Source organism: Globicephala melas, chromosome 1 (genome assembly GCF_963455315.2).
Source record: "Globicephala melas chromosome 1, mGloMel1.2, whole genome shotgun sequence".
Classification (NCBI taxonomy): domain Eukaryota; kingdom Metazoa; phylum Chordata; class Mammalia; order Artiodactyla; family Delphinidae; genus Globicephala; species Globicephala melas.
This window is the reverse complement of record NC_083314.1, coordinates 41134600-41152230: the sequence shown is the minus strand read 5'-3', so window position 1 is coordinate 41152230 and position 17631 is coordinate 41134600. Positions and strand designations below refer to the sequence as shown.

The window sequence follows — 17631 nt, the reverse complement described above, 5'->3', positions numbered from 1 at the left end:
TTTTTCTTTGTCTTTAACTTTTGCCAGTTTGATTACTATGTGTCTTGGCGTGTTTCTCCTTGGGTTTATCCTGTATGGGACTCGCTGCACTTCCTGGACTTGGGTGGCTATTTCCTTTCCCATGTTAGGGAAGTTTTCGACTATAATCTCTTCAAGTATTTTCTCGGGTCCTTTCTCTCTCTGTACTCCTTCTGGGACCCCTATAATGCGGATGTTGTTGCATTTAATGTTGTCCCAGAGGTCTCTTAGGCTGTCTTCATTTCTTTTCATTCTTTTTTCTTTATTCTGTTCCTCAGCAGTGAATTCTACCATTCTGTCTTCCAGGTCACTTATCCGTTCTTCTGCCTCAGTTATTCTGCTATTGATTCCTTCTAGTGTAGTTTTCATTTCAGTTATTTTATTGTTCATCTCTGTTTGTTTGTTCTTTAATTCTTCTAGGTCTATGTTAAACATTTCTTGCATCTTCTCGATCTTTGCCTCCATTCTTTTTCCGAGGTCCTGGATCATCTTCACTATCATTATTCTGAATTCTTTTTCTGGAAGGTTGCCTATCTCCACTTCATTTAGTTGTTTTCCTGGGGTTTTATCTTGTTCCTTCAGCTGGTACATAGCCCTCTGCATTTTCATCTTGTCTCTCTTTCTCTGAATGTGGTTTTTGTTCCACAGGCTGCAGGATTGTAGCTCTTCTTGCTTCTGCTGTCTGCTCTCTGGTGGATGAGGCTATCTAAGAGGCTTGTGCAAGTTCCCTGATGGGAGAGACTGGTGGTGGGTAGACCTGACTCAAGATTGACTTTTTTATTCAGCATAATGCCCTTGAGATCCATCCCAGCTGATGTATCAGTAGTTCATTCCTTTTTATTGCTGAGTAATATTACATGTTATTGTAATAACATGTAACACCACAGTTTAACTGTTCACTTATTGTGAGACAGTTTGGTTGTTTCCAGTTTGGGGCTAATACAAATAAAGTTTTCTAATAGGTGTATAGTGATGCCTCACGTGATCTTATTTTGCATTTTGCTAATCATAGGTGATGTTGAACATCTTTTCATATGCTAATTTGCCATAGTTTATCTGGTGAAATGGCTTTTTGTATCTTTTGTTAATTTTCTGGTTGTATTGTTTGGGATTTTTAACGCTGGCTTTCAAGAATTCTTTATAGATTCTAGATGAGTCCTTTGTCATATATGTGGTTTGCAAATAAGTTCTCCTAGTCTGTAGCTTGTCTTTTCATTCTCTTAATGGGTTTTTCACAGACCAAAAGTTTTTAATCTTGATAAAGTCAACTTATCAATTTTTCCTTTTATGAATCATGCTTTCAGTGTCATGTCTAAAACCTCTATAAACCAAGGATTAGCTACGGAAGATTTTTTCCTCTGTTTACTTTGAGAAGTTACACAGTTTCACATTTCACATTTACATGTATGATCCATTTGGAGTTAATTTTTGTATAACGTATGAGGTATAAGTTAAGGTTCATTTTTTTGCCAATAGACATCCAACTGTTCCAGCACTATTTATTAAAAAGATGATTCTTCCTACAAGGTCTGCTTTTGTACCTTTGTTAAAAGTCAGCTGGCTGCATTTGTGGGGCTATTACTGCATTCTCTATTCTACTCCATTGATTTATGTGTCTCTCCCTACACCAATACTACACTGTCTTGATTACTATATAGCTATATGGTCTTGAAATCAAGTAAATTGTACCCACTTATTCTTTTTTCAAAGCTGGTTTAGCTATTATAGTTCCTATACTTTCCCATGTAAATTTTAAAGTAAGTTGGCCTATGTCTACAAAAAAAACTAGAATTTGACAGAAACTGTGTTAAAATTGTGTATTGATTTGGGGAGAATTTACATCATTTCCATCATTTCTATGTTGACTCTTCCAAGCCAAAAACAATGCACGTTTCTCCAATTATTTAGACCTTTGATTTTTTTCATCAGTTTTGTACTTTACAGCATAAAAGTCTTGTACATATTTTGTTATATTAACACCTAAGTAGTTCAAGATTTTTGGAGTGATTGTAAATGATACTGTATTTTTACTTCCAGTTTCTATGTGTTCACTGTTACTATATAGAAATATAACATTTTTGTAAGCTGATTTTATATCTTGCAACCTTGATGAATTCACTTATTAGTTCTAGTTTTTTGATAGATTCCATGTTTTTATATGTGTAGAACATCATGTCTCCTTCAAATAGGGTAAACTGTTTGCTTTCTTTCCAATTCATATGCCTTTTATTTCTTGATCTTGCCTAGTAGTACTGTCTAGAACTTCCAGTACTATGTTTAATAGATGTGCTAAGAATATGCCTTGTTCCCAACCTTAGGGTAAAGCATTCAGTCATTCATCACTAACTATGGTATTAGCTGTGAAATTTTTATAGATATTCTTAACCAAGTTGAGGAAGTTCCACTCTATTCCTAGTTTTTAGAGAGATTATTTTTTAAATCATGAATCGGTGTTGAATTTTTCAAATGCTTTTTCAGCATCAATTGGTACACTCATACAATTTTTCCTCTTGTTAAGGCGATGGATTACACTGATTGATTTTCAAACACTGAACCAACCTGGCATCCCTGAAATCAACCCCACTTGGTCATGGGACATAATTCCTTTTACATACTGCTGATTTCTATTTGCTAGTATTTTGTTGAGGATTTCTGTATCTGTGAATATTGGCCTATAATTTTCTTTTTTGTACTGTCTTTGATTTTGGTATTAGGACAATATTAGCCTCATAAAATGAACTGGGAACTGATCCACCTTCTTCCATTATCTGGAAAAGAATATAAAGAATCAGTGTCAATTCTTTAAAATTTTGGTAGAATTCTCCAGTGAAACCAGTTGAGCCCCAAGATTTCATTTTAGGAATTTTTTTTATTGTAAATTCAATTCCCTTAATAGTTATAGGGCTATTCAAATTTTCCATTTCATATTAGGTTATAGTCTACACTCTTCTACAAATTGGTGCATTTCATCTAAGTTAGTAAATTTTTTCCCAATAGCAAGCCAACCCAAGAATTCTACCTAGCAAGCATCAGATAAAGTTGAGAAGCTATCTCAATTACAAAATGCCAAGGCACTTGAAGTAATAGTTTTAGGTTTACACTATGTGGCATCTCTTATAACAGTGACTTATAAAGCATCCCACTGAAGCTGTTTTTCAAGGAGTGGCAATGTATTTGGGCAATCCAACCATACCATCCTCACTGCTTAACCTTGTAAACACCATACACACACCACATGCAGAATGACTCTCCAGCTACACACAAACCAGAAGAGTTAACTGGACATGAAGGGATCACATCTTGGTATTTTTACTCTGATGTTCAAGTCAGTGTTCCTCCTAGCCTTTTTTTTTTTTTTAACTCTGTTTAAAACTCACAAGAAGTTGCAAAAATAACAGAGTCCCCTGTACTGTTCACCCAGCTTCTCCTGATGGTGACATCTTATATACCTATAGCACAATATCAAAACCAGGAAACTGACATTAGTACATTACTAGATTATGGATTCCTTTATCCTTTTTATAGATAAGCTATATAATAGTGAACTTTCTCAGAAACTCTCCCAGCACTTGGGCATCTATTAGCAATCAAACTACCAATCCAGACTTCTAATTCAACTGCAAACTACCTATATATAAACAATCCTTCTACACACAAACATATACATACTCTATATATTCATACCTCACACACAGAAACACAAAATTTTGCATCCACACATGCACAAACTTATATGAAAACAATAGCAATCCCATCCTTCTTATCTGAGTACTGTATTTCACTAATTTCTACTTTCCCTAGCTATTACTACATGAAGACTATGTGTAAATGAGTCTGAGGGCTAAAAGAAACCTTTAAAAGTTATCTAACATAAAAATCCATCCAATACTTGATTCCTTGTACAACATCCTCATCAATGATCCTCCAGCCTTTACTTGAGTACTTCTAATGACAAGAAACAAATAAGATATGAAGGAATCCAATCCACCTTTGGTCAATCCTAATTCTTGAAAGGTATCTCTAATCATTAGCCCAAAACTTAAAAATCTGTACTCACTTACTTCTAGTTGTATCCTTTGGGGTATATGAACAAAAAAGGCTTATCCCTCACTGTCTTTCTCCCAGGAAAGACAGATGCCCTATTTTTCCTAAGATGTCCTAGGTTTGCATCTATTGCTCTGGCATACTTAATAACCCCTTTTACCCTCAAAATCTGAACAGAACATTATATATTCACTCTATCCTGTATAGCCCTCAAAAATATGAAGACCACACGTTTTTATTAGGTTAACCTCATTTTTCAGCTCTTCTTTGTATGATACAATTTTGAGGGCCTTCACTAGCCTTATCATTCTTGCTTCTGAATGCACACCAGCTTATTGATATTCCAAGAGCTTAAGTTCCTTGTCCCATATATATACTAATGAAAGATTTTCTAATCCCAATTAAAGAACAGAAAGTCACTTACACCCCTTTGAATTCTAGACCAAGATACAGCATTGCAATTACTGTGCCTCTGGGTAAAGACATCTGAGTGTCTTGAACCATGATACTAGGTAGCAGTCTCACATTACACCAGTAGGTGTCACTCTATATATGATATATTTAAAGTTATCTAAGTCTCAATTTCATTCATTCAACAAATTTTTATTAATCATCCATTATGTGCCATGCTATGAGATTATACAGGTGAACAAGACACGATCTTATTTTCATGGAGCTTACAGGCTAGATATTAATGAACAAATCTGCTTTATTTACTTTATATATAAAAGTCTATAAAATTCTATTCCTAGGGAATTTTATTTTCCTGAGCTATTAGATAATAACACTCAAAATAACTCATGAAGAACATATTAATGAAACAGAATCAGAGCGGTACAGGTGAGATTAATGTATCCAGTGTATTTTCTACCTGTTTGAATTGATACAACACTTCTCTTCCAAACTTCAAGTTTCTAAAACCCAAATTTTAGGTATCCCTCATTACAGTGGGGAGGAATTTATCTTAAAAAACAATTCAAAACACAACATTGTAAAGCAATTATACTCCAATTTAAAAAAAATTCAAACTTTTAAAAAATCTACCTATTCATGTTTTTACAAAGGAGAGACTGGTATACAAATTTTTAAAGATTATTTGTAAAGCTTATTAATTCCCAAGTTCATATTTCCTTGTTTCTACTTAGAAAAGTTAAAATGTCCCCTTCTAAATACCAACATACTCCCCAGGTTAACAGAACAAAGACAGTAATGAATTATGCCTCAGCACAGAATTTAGGAATTCTTCTACTGTCAACATCCTTATTTGGATACATGTGAGACTCATAGCTATTATCAGGACTTAAAGGTGACTACTCATGATTAGAGCAGAGCAATGAAAGGTCATACTTTGTCAAAATAAACAGATCTAAGAGAAGGAGGAGACACTGTACATCAAAAAAGTATATTTTCCTGCACAGAAATCCAAGAACCTTTCATTAATCCAAGAACTATTTAATTGCCATTTTACTTCTCTGTATTCTCAAATAGAATGTTCTCTAAACTGGAAAGGCTAGGAAAAACATGGTTAAGGAAATATTTCAGGCTCAAAAGTCCTACTGCTTAGAATTCTTTAACTTCAAAATTCAGTCAAATAAATCTATTTGAGAAAAATGATGCTTATAAGAATTTAATAAGACCTGACAGCTTCATGTAATATCCAACCTACTGTTTATTTTGAAATACCTCAAACTCTTATTAGTTACTGTTCAAATTACCTGAAATATACTGCATATTGTTCAATTTTAGTATGGACTCACATTCATACTTTAGAACACAAGAAGTACTCAATGAACATGAAGTTATAAATAAACACTAAGGTGCTTCATAAAACATGGATAACATAAAAAAGATTAATTTGTAACTAATATTAAGATATTTTCTTTCACTTTGAAAGGTAAAGTGGTGGTTGACCAAATATATGTAAAACACGTTTACTATATATGATTTTTTAATTACATTTGTAAACTGACAGGCTCAGTACTGTTAATGTCTGGCATATCTGAGATGTCACCAAATTTGGGGAAACTCAATGGCAGAGACCTCTGTTATCACAGTACTTTTATTCCAAATATAAAAATGTGTGTGTGCAAAAGGGGGTTTAGTGTATTGGAAAAAGCACAGCTTTTGGTGTCACAACGATTTACATTTGAATTTCAGTACCACCCTAAATAGCTATGTGATTTCTGGGCAAGTTACTTAAACTGTTCTAAGCATTGCTTTTACACCAACATGGGAATAAACAGGTTGGATAGGATTAATACATTGTTTATATTATATAAATGCCTAATACATGGTTTGATACATAGCAGGTACTCAAGAAATGGTACTTATTAGGAGAATGTCATTTTTTTTGACCATTAGATTGACTATACCAGTTAATGTTGAACAACTACTGACTCACTAGTTTTTATAACTATAACAGGTTTATAAAACCAAACCCCTTACTAGACTGAATGCCAACAAATAAGCACCTTCTCCTTTAACACAAGTATATTTTGCATGACCTTACATGAATTGCTTAGATAAAAGCTTTTTCTCTTCTCTTTTGTTATTTTAAAGTGCAGATGCATTTGAGTCATTTTCTCCTTTTGTTTCATATCCTTAAGATCCAAAGCTTCAAAGACATAATGTCAGCATGCATCGATTTATGACTGAACTCTTGAAGAGACACTGAAGAATTACCTTGTCAATCACCCCAAGGACTCTGAAGGCCTTCAGCTCCTCGGCAGGGCTCCTTAGGTTCCAAGGGGGCCTTGAACTTAGTGATCCTGGAGGCTAATGGAAGATATCAAAGATTATACATCAATCAGGGAGGTGCTTGAAGGAAGACTGCCTGCTGAAGCAAATGTCAGGCCAAAGGAACTAAATTTATCATAAATCAGAGAATGGAAAGATGAAAGGAGGAAGTTTCTATTTGTCTGGAATGTAAAATAAAAAAATAATCAAATCAAAAATGAAGAAAATAAAAATCAAGAAAATAGTCGCAAGTAAATAAGTCGTAACATTGAAAACAAAATTTTAAAAAGAAAAATTAATGAGCTGATGTAGTTTCTAGAGCAACAATGCAATTCAGAACTGTACAGCTGTAATGAAACTTTGTAACAAATGGCTAACTGAGCCAACAATCAATCACAGCCTTATATTTACCCCAGAAGGCTCAAGAGTAATTTAGAAGGAGGGGACTAAAACAAATGTGACAATAGAGGGAAGGAACATAAGTCATTTTCTCTCATCATAAAACTATAGCCCTTTAATGTTACTTTATAAATATATACTAGGTATGCTGAGAGGGACTGGCAAATTCAAGTTCAATCAGAATTGCAAATAATGGTGAAAAATTAAGAAACTCTGTCATATAACCAATAATTATTAGAACTGAGATTGTGTAAGCCTAGAAAAGAGATGATTTACAGAAGAAAGAAAATATTTTTTAATATTTGAACATCTGTGATGTGGAAAACTTAGTCTGTTCGCCACAAAAAAAAGTCCAAAAAAGATCAGTGAATAAGGAAGGGATATTTCAGTACCACATACAATAAAGAATAATCCTAATTTTCCACCCATTGGTCTTAGTTTTTCCCTATCAGTAAAAGTAAAACACTAGACTAGATAAACTTAAAGACATCTCCATTTGGCATTTACAACCAGAAAGCAATGCTTTATTAATCCTTATATTAAAATGGTGATGCTGCAAAGGATGATAGGACACACAAAGCCTTATTATACCCTCAAAGCAGACCTTTTTGTTGTAAAAAAAAATCCGTTAGAATATATAGGAAACATTTATCATCCCCATGAGTAGACAATAAATATCCTGGTTAACCAAATGTCATGATTACCAGAGTTACTGAGTTACATTTTTGATATTTCAAGTCCTAGTGCAGCTCAGCATCACTAGACAAGAAGCTCCTTGAGAACAGGAAATATGCCTTATTCGTCTTTATATTCACAGTGCCTAGCATGTTGGTTGGAAGCAAAAAGAAAGAGCAGAAAAGAGAGAAAGGAGGAAGAGAGCAGGGTAACAAGGGAGGGAGGTTGCATAGACAAATTAGGTGTCTTTTACAAACGGGGAAAACTGTCACTTTGTGAAATTTCCTAAAAGCAGCAATCCTAATTGCTTTCAAAAATTTTTTTGTTTTTAGGTTTAGTAAGCAAATACTAACTTCAATATGCCTAAAGAGGTGGTATTTAATTTTTTTTAAAAAAGACAACTTTTTAAAGAGACAACTTGAGAACGCTGGTGACAGTGGCAACTGGACAGGATGATAATAATCTTTTTTTTAAGTACATTACTCTTTTTTTATGTTTTTTTAAATTTATTTTATTTTATTTATTTATTTTTGGCTGTGTTGGGTCTTTGTTGCTGCGTGCGGGCTTTCTCTAGTTGCGGCGAGCAGGGGCTACTCTTCATTGCGGTGTGCAAGCTTCTCATTGTGGTGGCTTCTCTTGTTGCAGAGCACAGGCTCCAGGCATGCGGGCTTCAGTAGTTGTGGCATGCGGGCTCAGTAGTTGTGGCATGCGGGCTCTAGAGCTCAGGCTCAGTAGTTGTGGTGCACGGGCTTAGCTGCGCTGCAGCATGTGGAATCTTCCTGGACAAGGACTTGAACCCGTGTCATCTGCATTGGCAGGTGGATTCTTAACCACTATGCCACGAGGGAAGCCCAATAATATCTTTTTAAATCTATTTAATTTCTACTTCTAGGATATGTTTCCAAAAAATTCCTTTTTAATCTCACTTTATTAGGTGCTGAGCTAGATGACATAAAACACAGATACATCTCTGCCTCCCTAAAATCCAAGGGGAATTTTTAAGGATAGAAAAACATTTAGCAGAGTATTTTAGTAGACATATAACAGAAATAGTCTCTTCTCTCTTAATATATTATTTTATCTTCATACCTCACCCTGGCCTGAGTGTAGTACTTACAAGAAGTTATTATTATAATCCCCATTTTACAGATAAATAAAAGGAAGTTCAGAATGGTTGGGTGTTTACCGTCAGAAAGAGCAGTGAAAGATCCTAGGCTAGACCCTAACTCCTTACTCTATTGCTTGCAGTCCTTCTGCTACACAACACATTCTGATAATTAAGAATTCATCTCCCCCTACTCTATTACCAAGTAAGAACAAGAAATGCTTGTGATTTTGGTGAAAGGAATGGTTAGGAGAAGTTATAGGAGGAAAAAGAATACTTTAAGTGATAACTTATCCATTACATTCATCTTTGAAAATATGGCCAAACACGTCCAACATCCCTATCTCCTACTTATCCCTCTTATTCAGTAATGTCATTGGATCTTTCAGTTTCCAAAGAAACTTATCAGTTCACTTTAGCAATCTAAACAGCAAAGACAGCAAACCACAAAATCTCTACTGTGCCCTTCAATAAATTACTGTGTGCCCACTATGTGCATGATAACTGAAAGGGATATAAATCATCAAAAGACACCATCCCAGGACTTCCCTGGTGGTCCAGCAGTTAAGACTCTGCACTCCCAATGCAGGGGGCTCAGGTTCAATCCCTGGCCAGGGAACTAGATCCCGCATGCTGCAACTAAGAGCCCACATGCCGCAACTAAGAGCCCGCATGTCGCAACTAAAGATCCCGTACGCCGCAACTAAAGATCCCATATGCTGCAACTAAGACATGGCACAGCCAAATAAATAAATATTAAAAAAAAAAGACATGGTCCCTAGCTTCAAGAAGTTTACAACTTACCTGAGGAGATAAGCCAAATACATGAAAAGTTAAGTAACAATAAGACATTTTTTAAAAACATAAGACAATAGAGATAAGTCACTAGTTTATCACATGTATGATAACCTGTGGTCTCAGAAAGAAGTGGAATCAAAGGGGATTTTAAATGTTATGTAGGAATTAGGTTAGGAATGGATATTATACATAGGATTGGGGAAAAAAGAACTCTCTTGGTGGGGAAAAAAATGTTCAAATTGTAGAACAAAGGAAAATAAAATTGCACTTTTAAGGTTGGTCAGTTTTATTGACTTTAACAGGCCTTGAATGCCAGGGGAAAAAGTCCGGACTATGTTTTCCAGACTCTAGAAAACAAGTTTTTGTATGAGAAGCAACTCAACGAAAACAGTGATTTAGTAAGGTTACTTTTGCAAAGACAGGAATGGTGAAATTGTAATGGGGAAAGACCAAAGGCAAAGTGATCATTCAAGTTCTCTTTCTACTTTAACCATCTATAAAAGTTTAAGATCAGAGAAATGAACAAAGAAAGATCATGAAATAAAACCATCAATAAAAAAATCCTGTATTTCTGATATGCAGTGCTTAAATTGGGTAGAATCCCTATAGATCTATTCCTTTTTTAGATGGCAAAAGGAAACATAAATCCACAGAATTTTAAGAAAAGAAAGAGACTGAGATCAAGTCCAAAATTTTTTTTTTTCAGATGAGAAAACTGAAAAGCAGCAAGGTTAAGCAATTTGTCTAAGATGACAAAACTAGGTAATAGATAAGAGGGGATTAAATCTTATTTATAAAATAATATAACATTGTTTAGGAAAACTTCAGCCAATGCTATTGGGGCAGGGTGGGGTGGAAATATTTCTAGGCAACATGGCTGATTTCCTTAAAGAAAAAAGTAAAAATTTCACTTATTTATATTAGCTACTATATCAGAAGATGCCTAGAGAAGCAAGGAGTTCAAAACTTAAATACAGAGGGTGAGGAGAAGGGAAAGGCAAGAATATATGATAATCCAACAACCTTCAAAACCAAAGATGGCAAGTATATATCACTCAACTGCTCAAGCCAATGGCAGACTCTATTAGCCCCACACTCTGTCTTACAATACAGCCACCACCAGTGGCTAGAGTTAGCACAGTAGTAAAACCTATTTACTATTCCTGTTCAACATTGTCTAAATGGTTAAGTTAACCTTACCTTTGTTTTCATTTTTGGGGTTTTTGAAAGCTGTTGTTTATCCTGCCCAGAGTCTCTTTCACTCGGTTTTATTCCCTTTTCTCAATGAGATCTATCTCAATTCTTACCAATCTGTTAGTGAGGTACTTTTCAAACTATAACATGCATGCACATCATCTGAGGACCTTGTAAAAATGGAGATTTGGATTCAGTAGTCTTTGGTGGAGCCTAAGATTCTGCATTTCCAAGAAGATACCAGGTGATGCTGTGCTGCTGGTCCACCAACCACATGTGGAGTAAGGTTAGCTACTCATCCTTAAATAACCTGAGAGTAAGTCAGCATTATTTGGGAGGGAACTAGCAATCAAGGACAAAAGGAAAGCTCTACGAAGAACATATCAAGAATTCCGCTCTGAACCACGATAGCCAACTACACTAGTTTCTGAACTTGGCTTCATCTGTAGATTTTTGGCTTTGCCGAGACTTTCACTGGCAACCTATTAACCCTCAATACTCAGTTTCCTAAAAAAAGTCTCTCTTACATCACATTTCAAGCACAACTCTTAACTGCAGTCCTATTACTGATTTGGAATGCCCCTGATTTCTATCTTTGCTTTGCTCATGTTTCACTAAGGGTGACACAACACTCATTTTAAAATATTTGCTAAAGAAGAATTGAGAAATACCAATAATACCAGTAAACAAAATGCACAACAGAGAAATATTTTCAATATTACAGCAACTATACTCAAAATCCACAAAATATTCAGGAAAGCCATACATTCTACAGTTGTCCCTCAGTATACACAGGGGATTGGTTCCAGGATCCCCACGAATACCAAAATCCTCAGATGCTCAAGTCCCTTACTTAAAATGGTGCAGTATTTACATATAACCTACACACATCCTCCCATATACTTTAAATCATCTCTAAACTACTTATAATACTTAATGCAATGTAAATGCTATGTCAATAGTTGACAACAGGTGCCAAATTCAAGTTTTGTTTCTTAGAACTTTCTAGAATTTTTTCTCCCCAAATATTTTCGATCTGCAGTTGGTTTAATCCACAAATGTGGAACCCGTGGGTACAGAGGGCCAATTGTATTTTCATTCGTACCTTGTAATTGCAAACAAAAAAAAGTATTCGTGCTTTAAAAACTACACAATCCTTTATGTCCTAAGTTTAGACCATTTACTGTCTTTTTCTAAATTTCACTGATCTTAAGTTTTAAATTCCTAGAGCTAAAAATAGCAAATAAGCTATTTCAAGTCTTTTCCAGAGAAACCCCCTCTAATACCAATTCTTAAATCATTCAAAGTCACCAACAATTTAAAAAAAAAGAACTCCATCTCCTTTAGTTAAAACTGCACCTTTAGTTCAAATAAAGCTCATTTCCTTTTTTTCTCAGACTTGCTCCTTAAGTTTCCTCAGAGCCTTTTAGTAATGAAGTAATGAAGAAAAGAAAGAGTAGGAGAGTGCTTTTGCTCCTTTCTTTCCTTTTTTGAAAAGGATATTACCACCAACGACGGGGAAATTCGGAACTTTTTTATTTACCACGTAAGAGTCTCAAATAAACTCAATAAAGCAAAAGCTTGAACTACCACAGAAAACTCAGGTAAAGTGAGTCATGACCTAGACTGCACCAAAGGGAAAAAGAGTAATCAACAAAAAATTTCAAACCCACAAAGGATTCCTTTATTTTCTTATTCAACCAGATGAGAAAGAAATATTTGCACATGTATTCAAGAAAGGAATAATATCTGCTCTGCACAGAATTTAAGATTTGCTAAAAATCACTTATATCATTCTCTCATTGTGTTGGTTGAAACTATTGCCCAAAGATGGCTAAAGAAGAGAAATAATAAATTCACCAAGCTCATCCAGAACCTCTAGAAGACATTTAAGTTAAATTACAGATAAAAAATAATCAAGCATATCTCTGACCTAAATAAGGGCCAGATTTAAGAGTAAAATACAAAAGTGAAAATAAAAAGAAAATCCTTACCCTAAAAGAAAAACATCTTGCTCTATCAGGAAAAACTCTTCTCTAACCTCCTTGCCTAAGAACTGAAAAAAAATCCTAGCATATCAAATCTGATTCACTAGGTACCCCTTTTTAACCCTTCCTGATACAAGTTTCCATTATTCTACATGGCTCTCACAATCCTCTCTAACTTTTGTTTCCTCAATTACGTACATATTTTGGGTCCTCAATTATGCTTTAGGGTTTGCAAGAGCAGAGACTGTGTCATATCTTTAATATAACTCCAAAGTATATCTAGTTTGATACTGTATACATGCAGAGTCATAACAGAGGCTTAATGAATTTATATAAATCTAATACAATCAGCTTTCCTATACTAGATCTCTTTTTGTTTTATTTTCATTTGAAGCTATGCTTGAAGGAAAATTCTGACTGATATACTTCATGGTTCCTTTCTCCAAGTCAAAAGCTATACAGCAGGCTTTATATATTTATTTGCCTAATAAATTATTGCTCCATAAAATGACTGTGGGGAACTGTAACAGGGGATACATAAATGGAGAGTTTGAATGAGTAAGTATAAGTAGAACATTCAAAGTTAACATTAATAGAAAGAACAGAATACTGCTGATTTTGACTCCCTAAAACTTTTAGAATATGGTTATCCCTTGAATAATACGGGGTTGGGGTGCCAAATCTCCCCACAGTTGAAAATCCTAATATAACTTATAGTAGCCCTCTGTATCCACAATTCCTCCTGTATCCATGGATTCAACCATGGACTGTGTAGTACTGCAGTATTTACTGCTGAAAGAAATCCACGTGTAAGTGAACCCGCACTGTTCAAACCCATGTTGTTCAAGGATCAACTGTATTTATATACAAGATGGATTTAGTAAAAGTTCACAGAGGCGCATCCTATTTACTACATTTATGAGTATCCCCCAAAATGGATGGAGAATATACGCATCAGGATAGCACACAGGGTAGGTTGCCAACTCCACAGAAAATAAGAATCAGATTCAAAGTAATGTTTAGATAAATATTCCATTTAAAAATGATAAAATTCAGGGACTTCCCTGGTGGCGCAGTAGTTAAGAATCCGCCTGCCAATGCAGGGGACATGGGTTCGATATCTGATCCGGGAAGATCTCACATGCCACAGAGCAACTAAGCCCGTGCGCCACAACTACTGAGCCCGCGTGCCACAACTACTGAAGCCTGCGCACCTAGAGCCCGTGCTCCACAACAAGAGAAGACACCGCGAAGAGAAGCCCACGCACCACAACGAAAAGTAACGCGCGCTCACCGCAGCTAGAGAAAGCCCATGTGCAGCAACAAAGACCCAACACAGACAAAAATAAATAAATAATAAATAAATAAATTTATTTTTAAAAAAGATAAAACTCAATCCTGCCATTTGCAAAGTGACTGGACCTAGAGGGTATTAGGTATTAGGCTAAGTGTCAGGGAAAAACAAATATTGTATGATTCCACTTACATGTGGAATCTAAAAGACAAAACAAATGAATAAACATAACAAAACAGAAACAGACTCATAAATACAGAGAACAGACTGGTGGTTGCCAGAGCAGGGAGAGGGTGTGAGTGAAACAGGTGTGGGAGATTAAGAGGTACAAACTTCCAGTTACAAAGTAAATAAGTCAGCATAAGGAATATAGTCAATAGTATTGTAATAACTTTATATGGTAACACATGATAACTAGACTTACCATGGTGACCATTTTGTAATGTATAAAAATATTGAATCACTATGTTGTGCACCTGAAACTAATATAAGTCAATTATACTTCAATAAAAATAGTTTTTAATTTTAAAAATTAAAAATAAAATTCAATAGTGAAACATTAAAGGAAATAATATAATTGAAACAATTATGAAAGAAAACAGGAAAAGATCAGCAAACAGAATACAGAGAGTCACAGTAATTAACAATCTGAAAATGAGTCAGCAGCTGTCTTACTTAAATACATTCGTTATGTTAGAACAAGTAACGAAAGTATATTACTTCAAAGTTGGAATATACGTTTTTGTTCTAAAAAGATTGGCCAAATGCTTAAAAACAAAAATTCTTATACTAAAAGTACAGTTCTGATAACTGTATGTTTTAAAAGGGCACACAGAAAATGAAAAGGCCTCAGAAAAGCAGCAAAAAAAGTTTTAGTTGTCCAATGAACCAAGATTAAATAATGGGCTATTTTCAAACTAGAAAATTGAGACATTTTATAATTTTCAGAAAGTATAAAAAGCATTTAAAAATGTGGGAAAAGGTATATAAAGCAATATATGAGGAGAGATGAAAAATAGGGCTAATGCTTATTAAGCTAGTCTAAAAAGCTTGGCTTATAGGCTGGCCTTTTTATGAGGTAGGCACTTGAATGTTCACATGTGTATGTACGTGTGCATCCACATATGAGTGATTTTTTTTTTAACTCATTTAATCCTAACTACAACCTAGCAAGGAATTACTATTATCCTCATCATTCAGATGTAGAAACTGAAGCTAAGAGGTGGAGTTAAGTACCTTGTCCAATCTTCCATGGCTTCAAGGGACAGAGTTGAGATGTGAACAAGCCTGCCTGCCTCTTAGATCAATTAAGAAAATAAACACTTTCTCCCACCTCTAGAAGGTATAAGTCTTAAATTGCATCAGAAAAAAAAACTTAGTTCCATATAAAGTAAAAAAGAAAAAAACAGACAAATTTCTTCCAGAAATTTGCCAAATCCAGATGGACATAACATAAAAACAGTAATGATAAACCAAAATGTTTCTAATGTTTTAAACATTCACCTGCTTTCCAGACAAGACTAGGGGTAGCCCCAAATAACCTAAATATCCCTGTTAGAATTATACCTTTATAATTCTAGGTAATCTATAGCTGCTACTTGTAGGACTTATGCTTAAATAATCAGTTTTAGCATGAATCAATAAACGGTGCAGGAATAGTATAAGAATCATAACTTAACTTTAAAATTTTCAAATAAAATTCAGTATAAATTACTGTCATTCTACACATGGTGATATTAGGGATGGAGTAAAGAATAAAGGGCCGAGAAAGAGAAGGAGAAAGTGAGTCCCATTTTATTCCACTTTTGGTGGTTTGCTTTAATGCTTTTCTTCTCACCAACACCTTGTAAGAAAATCACTGATAAAATTCCAAAGACCAAAATGCTCAAACATTCTAGTTAGAAATAAAACTGAGAGACAAAACAGCAAAAATGGCTAAAGAAAATATAAAATGAAACATAAGACATACCTGAGATACATCATCAAGTTGAGGTTTCACATAAAGGCTAGAGAGACTCTCTGCTCGCATGAGATATTCTGCGGTTCTTCTCTTCACAGCTTCTCGACGAGTAGGGCTTGACTCTCCTAAAAGGAAAAAACAGAAATCAGGACATGTGAAAAATAAATAAACTTTCTTTAATCCAAACTGAAGATATAACTTCTTTTTACCCAATTTACCACTTGTTCACATTTCTAACTGAAAAGAAGGGAGAGATCAAAATTGGAACAGACATCAAAGTTATTCATATCAGCAAGGTCTAAAGTTATTCATATCAGCAAGGTCTCCAGATGAATTTCATTTATCTAAATTCTGAAACGCCTGTTTAAATATGTATAGAGAACTTGATGTATTTTATAAGAGGAGCCGATATATAAAGAATGTAATGTAAAAAGCTCTGTGGACAAGAGACCAGCCTAGCCCAAACAGTATACGATTGTCCAACTCAACAAATAGGACTAAGTGCAAGAGACATTTAATAAAAGCTGTGACATGGATGTGATATGCTATAAAAGTACCACCAAACTGGAGAATAAAATTATTTAGGGTAACTCTAAATTCACTCTGATTTTTGCAAGCATCAGGGTTTATTCATTAATAACAAATTGTCACCCACCTTACAACTGAAAACAATAATGTGATTTAAATCCTTGTAATATATTATGTGAAAGTGAACAAGGATCATTTACCCTGTCTGGCTCTCAGTTTCCCTAAGGAAAGGGTATTCAAAGTGGCCTCTAAGAAAAGATCTCAAAAAGGAGGTGTTATACTCCTGGATCTCTCCTCTCCAGAGTGGGATGATCCTATGCTTTTACCCATTTTATATATATACTCGACTATAATATAACATTTCATTTGAAGAAAGGATTCCATGGCTGAAAGTCAAAAAGTCTGAAACCACTGTACTATATGATGTCTAAGGTTCCTAGCATAAATAATATTCAATACTATTCATGACTCATTTTTATCAAAGCACTTAATACACAGTACTGTTTTTATAATTCACCCTATGCATCTTCTGAATGAAGTTAACCAAAATGTAAGTATCACACAGTGGACAGTACCCTGGATTATATTCCAGAAACCCTGGTTATCTGAATTCTGGCTCTGTCTCTCGTTAGTCATGTGTCCGATGATAAGTCATCTCAACTCTGTGAACCTCTTCCTCATTCTCTAAAATGGAAATATATACCTCAAATGACTGTAGAGATTAAAGGAGACAACATATATAAAAGGTACTACAACAGAGCCAGTGCTATAGGAAGCAATAAGTTGTAAAGGTTTTCAATCTTGGTTTTTCTCTCAAAACCAAATCCTACACAATAATGTCACCTGGTTTCCTGAATTAGAAGTGAACTGAATTACAATAAAGCAGATATTT

At 34.7% G+C, this 17631-nt stretch overlaps 1 protein-coding gene across 4 annotated transcripts in view; it reads right to left on the bottom strand.

Annotated features, from left to right (window-relative positions):
- The window catches only part of RPS6KC1 (ribosomal protein S6 kinase C1), a 216203-nt gene that overhangs the window by 74563 nt on the left and 124009 nt on the right, over nucleotides 1–17631 (bottom strand). For all 4 annotated transcript variants that reach the window (XM_030872990.2, XM_030872994.2, XM_030872999.2 and 1 more), the window contains 2 exons: nucleotides 16221–16336; nucleotides 6745–6837 (listed from right to left, as the gene is read on the bottom strand). In XM_030872990.2, coding sequence (XP_030728850.1) covers nucleotides 6745–6837; nucleotides 16221–16336 — 209 coding nt within the window. The remainder of the gene's footprint in view (nucleotides 1–6744; nucleotides 6838–16220; nucleotides 16337–17631) is intronic.